General features: G+C 35.0%; 1 protein-coding gene across 7 annotated transcripts in view; it reads left to right on the top strand.

The window, feature by feature from the left end:
• Nucleotides 1-8,204, top strand: part of LOC107741734 (PTB domain-containing engulfment adapter protein 1-like) — a 51,334-nt gene extending 43,130 nt beyond the window's left edge. Inside the window, exons 8-13 of one of the 7 annotated variants that reach the window (XM_016554755.1) lie at nucleotides 2,418-2,513; nucleotides 2,761-2,946; nucleotides 4,912-5,047; nucleotides 5,409-5,503; nucleotides 6,209-6,219; nucleotides 7,536-8,204. In XM_016554755.1, coding sequence (XP_016410241.1) covers nucleotides 2,418-2,513; nucleotides 2,761-2,946; nucleotides 4,912-5,047; nucleotides 5,409-5,503; nucleotides 6,209-6,219; nucleotides 7,536-7,557 — 546 coding nt within the window. In that variant the 3' untranslated portion in view covers nucleotides 7,558-8,204. Of the gene's footprint in view, nucleotides 1-2,417; nucleotides 2,514-2,760; nucleotides 2,947-4,911; nucleotides 5,048-5,153; nucleotides 5,212-5,408; nucleotides 5,504-6,208; nucleotides 6,220-7,535 lie in introns of those variants that run through there. The other 6 variants (XM_016554678.1, XM_016554608.1, XM_016554540.1 and 3 more) reach the window with 6 other exon arrangements.
• The last annotated feature ends 79 nt before the right edge of the window (nucleotides 8,205-8,283 follow it).

Raw genomic sequence — 8,283 nt, 5'->3', positions numbered from 1 at the left:
ACCCAAGAGGGGAATTCCCCCCCATTTTCAAAAATGAAATTCAGGCCCTGAATAAATTTCTAAAAATCCTGATTGGAGTATCACTTAGTGCTGGGCAGTATGACCAAATATTTATATCACGGTATTTTTCAAAATTATACCGGTTTCACGGTACATGACGGTATTATTTTTTTTCATGCATGACCATGTGTTAACCATATTTTGAGAGAGGAAATACTGCAGTATATTGACTTAGAATGCCCTATTTTACTGTCATGATGAGTGAATATTGTCAAAAAATACCACACTAAATAGTGACTAAACACGACCCCTTTTAATACATGTTAACCAGGAGTCACTCTCATTTATAATCGCGGCATCGTCTGATAAAATCAACATGCATCTACACTAAAGAGCGTCTATGCGGTTGTTTTGGCTATATTACTTTTTTATCTCATGCAGTGCACTGCCTGCGTCTGAGTAACAATCTTAAAAAAAACAACAAACAAAAAAGTGCATGTGATATTAACAGACGAACTACGCTCATATTTATAATTCCAAACAATCAGTAAGCGACAGGTGCTAGGAAACGCTGTTTTGTACTCATTTATTGACGAGTCGGCTTCTCTGTCGCTCACTGCACAGAACAGACGCCGAGAGAGGTGACACTTCTCCGGGAAAGTCAGACCTCGCGTTTGCGGGACAGCACTGGCGAAATCTTCCAACTGAACCATAGCTAAGGTTTATCCAAAAAAGTCGCTAGGTTTGTCAGTATGAATATTCTATGGGAAAAAGCAGCTAAATGGGTCTGAAAGTTGCTAAATCTAGTGCTGAAGTCGCACTTGTGAGACGCGGGAGCTGATGGCAGGGGGCGGTGGATATTTGTGGCGGTCAATGTGGATATTGTGGATGAGTTCTTCTGTGTCATCACGTTCTGTTAGTTCTACAGCTTCAGTTTCGGAACTTTCACGCTTAGTAACACATACAGCTGTTCCCTCACCACAGTGCAACAGTGAAAAGGGACCCCTTTCAAACAGTGTCGCGTTCTGAACGTTGTTTAAGCGACATACTGAACTGCGGTATTTAAAAAATTCATATCATAACAAAAATAAGCACCGGTATTCATTATGAACCGGTATACCGCCCAGCACTATTGTTAAGGTTATTTTCACAGCAAGTATTATACAGTATGTATATCATGAATACACATATATTTTCAAACTTTTTGCATAATTTGTCTAATTTATAGTAAAAAATATTCTTGATATTTACCTTGATTTTTGTGCTTTCTTCAAATATTATTTAATCTCAAACATGCTGTCTCTGGTAACCAAGTACTTAATTAGATGCTATATTTTTGTGTGATTAGAATTGTGGGTCTTTTTTAATGTAATTTTCACACAATAAATACTGACATTTTTAGTGTGTTTTTAACTTTTAATAAAATATTTCACATTTAATAATTATTTTTTTGTATTAGGGAATTTTAATAGTTAAAGTTAGAATGTGGGTCTGGGACAAGGGTGAAATTATATAATATATACATAAAAGTTATTTAAAAGTAGCAAAAGTAAATGATGAAGTAAAGTTTCCCTAAAAAGTGTCCAAGACTGTTTTAATATCATCTTCAAGTTAAAAGCTGTTAGTTTTTATAAAAATCAACCCCTGAGACATAAAAGTGCCTGAAGTTGAAGAAACACCCATCAGTTTGAGAGTTGATTCTTGGAAGCATGTCAACAAACAACAACATGGAGGAAAGCTTGCGGTTGTTTTTAAATGATTTGTATAGTATGGGGGAACAATAAGAACACAACAGTGGAAAATATGGATGTGACAGTGCTTGGGGAGATATGGGGAGCAAACTTTTTGTAGACTGGTGCACACAAGGGTTTAGAAAGGGGGAAGAACTTATTATTTGGGTTGTTGTCAATAAATAGCTTTCATCTAACAAGTTTGAGTCTTGTGTACTACAAACTTTGCTAATGTCAATCTGTGAATCCGCATGGCATTAGTAAATACTGAAAATATGAACATGGGAAAGAGGTCCATATCAACAATTATTACTTTTTCAGGATAAATGAAACACAACGGGAACTTTGCTGCTTTCAGTCTTTTTGACGGCTGTGCAGAAGAATCAGAGATTTAGCTCTCCCCCAATTCTGATTCCAGTGTAAAAACATTTACTGTATGCCGCATTACAATGTCTGCATAAATGCTCCTTTTCATAATTTATACTGTATGCCGCTTAAAACTCAGCTTCCTTTGAAGTGTAAATACGAGTATAGATAGGCAAATGTAACCAGAAATTCACTGGCTCATAATCCTGTGAGCAGGCTGCGGGGGCGTCCCGTATCCCAAAGACGTATGTAGAATGTTTTCATGTGATTGACAAATGAAAATGTGAATGTTTTTGTGCAATGTGCTTATGTTAATTGAAGATTCAGGATTTGGAGATGGAGAACTCAAAACTGAAGAAGAAGCTTAAGGAGCTGGAGGATCAGCTGATGGATTCTCGCTGCTCGCCAGTACGTTCAGTAGGAAATGAGACTTGCTTATCATTCCAGTCGAATGCTGCTCTTTCCTGCCAATCTCGATGATTCTGTTCTCTTTCAGTTCATCAAAATGTGTTTGTTCTTCTCTTCTATCTACCCTGCCATTTGTTTTTCCCTTTTTCTCCATTCCAATCTATCTTTCTCTCTCTCTCCGTCTCTCTCCCCAACCCCCAGTGCCCTTCTTCAGCACCTGCATGTTAATGTCTCTAATGAGCCGTACATTTTGCAGAAGCCGTCTGCCTTGTCCTGGTGTGGTGATGATGTCACATCACTGTCCAGCCTAGAGATCTCCTCTGTCACTCTAACGCCTGTCAGCTCACCCGATTCCAGCCAATCAGCAAGCTTGCTCACCCAGCCTCCTGCTAAGCCCACCCACTCACAGCCCACAAGTGGTTACATCGTGCCACGACCTCGTGTAAATGTCTCGTACGCAAAAAATTACACTTCATACTTCAAACAAGGGATAGTTCACCCCAAAAAAAGTTATTTTGCAGAATCTCCAGACTGCACTTTTCCATATTAGGAAAGCAAATGAGAACAAAAAGCACCGTAAATATACCATAAAAGTGGTTCATATGATTCATGCAATATTATTTAGTCTTCTCTGAAACCATAGGATAGCTCTGTTCAGAACAAACCATAGGTGAACTATTGTCTACGCAGTGGTTCTCAAATGTTTTGGTGACACCTCCTTTTGATAGTCAAAAACTTTGGCAGCCCCATCCCATATTCAATATTAAACAATCAAATATATATAAATGTACATTTATTAATTTAATTAAAGCAGTAAGCTACAACTACAGAAACTTCTTATAATATTAGAAGTTTGGTTTTATGTTTCTAACAAAATATAGTTTTGAATGACAAAAAATAGTTTGTATGTAACTTTGGAAACACTTTAGTATAGGGACCAATTCTCACTATTAACTAGTTGCTTATTAGCATACCTATTATTACCATATTGGCTGTTTGTTAGTGCTTATTAAGAACATATTCTGCATGACCATATTCTACATCCCTAATACCCAATACCTGATCTTAACAACTACCTGTTAAGTGTTAATATGCAGAAAATTAGTAGTTTATTGAGGCAAAAGTTGTAGTTATTGGTTTGTTTATGGCAGAGAATTGGACCTTAAAATGAAGTGTGACTAACTTTTTATATGTAGGCCTGCATTATTCTGTTATTTTCTGTGTAGCAAGGAATTTGATAAATATGTTCAAAGTAGATGAATAAGTAATACTGCTTTGCAGGTGCAATATAAAAGGAAAAGTTGGGCTAAAATAATAATTTTTTTTAAATTACTGACATTTACTCACCTTCATATTTCTCCAAACCCAGTGTTTTCATTTATGAAACACAAGATGGTGATTGTAACTATCAAGCTCTTAAAAGCACATACAATTACAGTAAAAGTAGTCCATATGATGTGCATTATTCTAAGACTTAGTTCCAAGTTCATTTGATAACCAATTATAATTAAAGTGGAAATTGTTTCCTCATCCATTTCATTCTGGCATGCATAGGATAATGTTGTTTGCTTACATAACTGCAGTGTATGCCATACTTTCACCCAAAAATTAAAGTTCTGTCATCATTTACTCAACCTCTACTTGTTCCAAATCTGTATTTTCTTCTGTCGAACACAAAAATATTCTGAAAAATGTTGGTAACCAAACAGTTGACAGTATAGCCATTGACTTCCACAGCACTTTCCCCCATACTATTAAAGTTATTGGCTACCATCAACTGTTTGCTTACCAAAATTCTTAAAAATATCTTGTTTTGTGCTCAACGGAAGAAAGGAACTCTTGAGGGTGAGTAAATGAGGTGAACTATCCCTTTAAGAAAAGAAGAAACTAACACAAACCTCATTTGTTTCTCATGTCAACACTCTTAAAAATAAAGGTTCTTTATTGGCATCATTGGTTCTATGAAGAACCTTGAACATCCATGGAACCTTTCAAATGCAGAAACGTTTCTTTATAGTCAAAAAAGGTTCTTTAGATTTTTAACATGTTCTTAAAAAATTATTCTTTTAGGAACTGTTCACGGAAAGGTTTTTTTGGGAACCAAAAATTATTCTTTTATGGCATCACTGCAAAAACACCCTTTTGGAACCTTTATTTTTTTAAGAGTGAACGCAGTAAATTAAAATTGTGAAAGTTAAGATTGAATAGCTAGGGAAGTCTCCACACTTTTTGAGAATTACTGTTTCAACCTTGTTCTTACTAAAAAAAAAGAAAAGCATTGTGATAAAATGTAGCCTATACAGTGAATTTTATAGTTAAATGCGTATCACACGGATGGAGTCTGATCTTACATTTGGACTGGTTTTGACGCATTTGACACATTTTACTCTTATATCTACATTATTAGGCTGGAAGCATACAAGCTAGAGCGCCCTCTACTGACATATTTGATATGGTTCCATTCACCCCCGAATCTCCAATAACAAGACGATTGAACTGTAACGGCATCTCATCTCCGTACCTGCCTCCAAAAAAAGACAGAGGTGGGGGCTCTTTATTTCTGCTGTCTCACTTAGATGAATGTGTTATATTTCAAGCACCTGAAGGCAAAATCCATAATTGCTAATGTAATATGCTTTTCCATAAAAGGGTCCATTGGAGTTGAAAACAAATGAAGCCAGAGTATAGATGTTGAATGGAGACATTTGTTAGTATGCGGTTGAGAATTTCACTGATAGATTTTTTGTATGTATACATTAATTATATATTAATTTAAATTTGTATATACAGTATATACATTTTATACATTTTCAGTTGCAACGGGTGATCATGAACTATTGCACATTTAATATAAGTGTCTGCTAAATGACAGATGATTTACTTGTTCATCTGGTTCTGCTGTAGATATAGACCTGTTTGGAGCAGAACCATTCGATCCATTCATTTGTGGACCAGCTGTCTTCACCCCAGACATCCAGTCCAAACTGGATGAGATGCAGGTGAGCATATTTAGTCTTATATGTTTTTTTTTAATCTTTCATTTAGATAAACAGCAATATTGAAGTCAGTGATCAATATGATGATTAGAAATATTGACAGATAATCGATGTGGTAATAATATATTATGTATCCCTATTTTATTCTGTTAAATCTATTTTATTTTTGTAATACCATGCAAGTACTAAACATTATAGGATTGAAGCACAATCTTTATTACAGCTGTACCACGGTACTTGTGTATGTACTATGTATCATAAAGTTTTAATTTTGGCTTGGACGCAGTGTGCAAATTTGAATGCTAAAAACGATGGTGTAAATCATTTTGAACCTGTTGCTCACATGCTTTGAAGTAGGATTATGACAGAATTCTTGATACAGGAAAGAGAAATGCTCTCAGTAATGTGTCATAAACATACAAACAGCAGAAGCAGCCAACATGATTGGCAGACAATATTATTAGATCAAAGTATGTAGTATTTGGCTGGCAGCATTCACCCCACTATATTATAGACCGTTTTTAATTCCGATTTCAATAATCCAGAGGATTATGGGCATTTCCGTTTCTGAGGACATCGTACCTGTTATGAGATTATTAGAATCCGTAAGTGTCATTTGCACTTCTGTGTCTCTAAACCCTGTAATCCTGAATAATTCGATTATCTTCATCTCTCCTTTCACCCTGAATGCCACCCCCAACCTCTCAGCGGCAGAGATGGTTTGTACATGTTCATTCGTGATTCACTTCACAGTGCTCTGGTGTTTTGATATGGTTTTACAAGATATACGTTTTGATTTACAAGCATGACATGTATATATTAAACCAACATTTTTTTTTTTTTTTACATTTTCTGCACCTTTCTTTGTCCTTTCAAAGTATAATCATCAGAGGCAAAGTGCTTTGAAGAACTGTCACTGACAGGTGTTTAGTTCTGCAGATTCTGTGTGGTGCTGGTTATTGCATGCATGCCATCTCAGTGTTTTTTTTTTTGAGAGTAATTGAACTTGTTTTACACACACATATAAGCAGTACTGTGCAGCTGCAAGTAGTTCAGCCCTAAGCTTATTTTTGCAATGTGCATGCAGAAATAAAAATAAACTAGGTAACACTTTATTTCGATAGTCCACTTTAGACATTCTATTAACAGTAAGTAACTTTGCAACTACATGTCAACTAGCAGTTAGTAGAGTATTAGTAGACTGTCTGCTTAATATCTTCTAACTCTTTCTTTGTCAACTTATTCTACTAACCCTAAACCTACCCTAACAGTCTACTCTGAGAATTAGTTGACATGTAGTTGACATATAGTTACAAAGTTACTTATAGTTAATAGAATGTCTAAAGTGGACTATCGAAATAAAGTGTAACCATAAACTATCCAGAATGAGCACTCATAGAGACTCGTTACTATTGGCTGCATGCATTGCGGCTGCATTCACGAAAGTCAACATTTCACAACCACAGATGCAGACGAACAGCTTTCTAAGGCTATTGAGTGGAAACAAAATAAAAATGCTGCTGGAGTTACACTGCAGGGCTGCTTACATGTGCGATGTAAAACAGACTTTAATGTGGTTTTTAACATTTTAAAGACAATCTTAAATGTATATAAACTGCTAATCTGTTATGCATTATGATAATGTTTGTTGTAATGTCAATAATGTTATTATATACGTTTTTACATTGTTATATAAGTTATTATGATATTATATAAGTTATTCTATAGTGTTGTCTACACCTTAATTTAGCTTCGTCATTGACCTTGTTGTGTGTTTATATTGAGCTCACGGTTTTGTTTATCTTTTACATTGGTTTATATAAACTGCTAATCTGTTATGCATTATGATAATGTTTGTTGTAATGTCAATAATGTTATTATATACGTTTTTACATTATGTTATATAAGTTATTATGATATTATATAAGTTATTCTATAGTGTTGTCTAAACCTTAATTTAGCTTCGTCATTGACCTTGTTGTGTGTTTATATTGAGCTCACGGTTTTGTTTATCTTTTGCATTGGTTTTGCATAGGAGGGGTTCCAAATGGGACTGACTCTAGAGGGGACGGTGTTTTCCCTGGATCACGTGGACAGCCGATGCTGATTTTGAAAGACGTTTTTGTATATGCTGTGATTCTTGACCACAAAACCCTCAAAAAATGTCACATTAAATATTTGATTTTGAACTGAGTTTGAAAGAAATGTAGCAGGAGCCTTAAGAAGGTCTGTAGAGGTCATTTCTATTTTTATATGCTAAAATCAGCAGATTGTACATACATTTTATGATTTGTGTATTTTAACTTCTTAATCTTATAACAGAAATTGTTGAAGAAGTGAAGGCATTTTCTAGAGTTTTGACCAAATTTAGACTGTTTAAATTCAAAGATGCATTCATTCATGGCCAAAAGTTGTGTTTAGAATCTTTTATACCAAATTATGAAAAAGGTAAGGTGGTTGCAGAGGCAGTTGCTCATGTTCTAATGGTGCAATCATAAACTTTAATGTTGTATCTAAAATATTTTATAGATTTATTAGCCTTGAAATAAAATCAAAAACTGGTGGGTCTTTCATGTTCAGCAAGATCATTGCTGAGGTTTATATTTCCAGATGTTCAGATCCTTTTTTACTTTCACTGATGGCTGTTTTAATATTTGTTAAATGCGTATCACTTGCTCTTTGATGGTGAATAAATGAAAACGGATAGCACACTGTATTAGCTTTGTGCTTTTTTAACAGCCACAAACTCTACTAACAGAAAACAGTTCTTGTTTTCAGACATT

Source organism: Sinocyclocheilus rhinocerous, unplaced genomic scaffold, assembly GCF_001515625.1.
Source record: "Sinocyclocheilus rhinocerous isolate Xijiao unplaced genomic scaffold, SAMN03320098_v1.1 scaffold2596, whole genome shotgun sequence".
NCBI classification, from domain to species: Eukaryota; Metazoa; Chordata; class Actinopteri; order Cypriniformes; family Cyprinidae; genus Sinocyclocheilus; species Sinocyclocheilus rhinocerous.
Note: the sequence above shows the minus strand (reverse complement) of the source record. Positions and strands in the feature narration are given on the sequence as shown.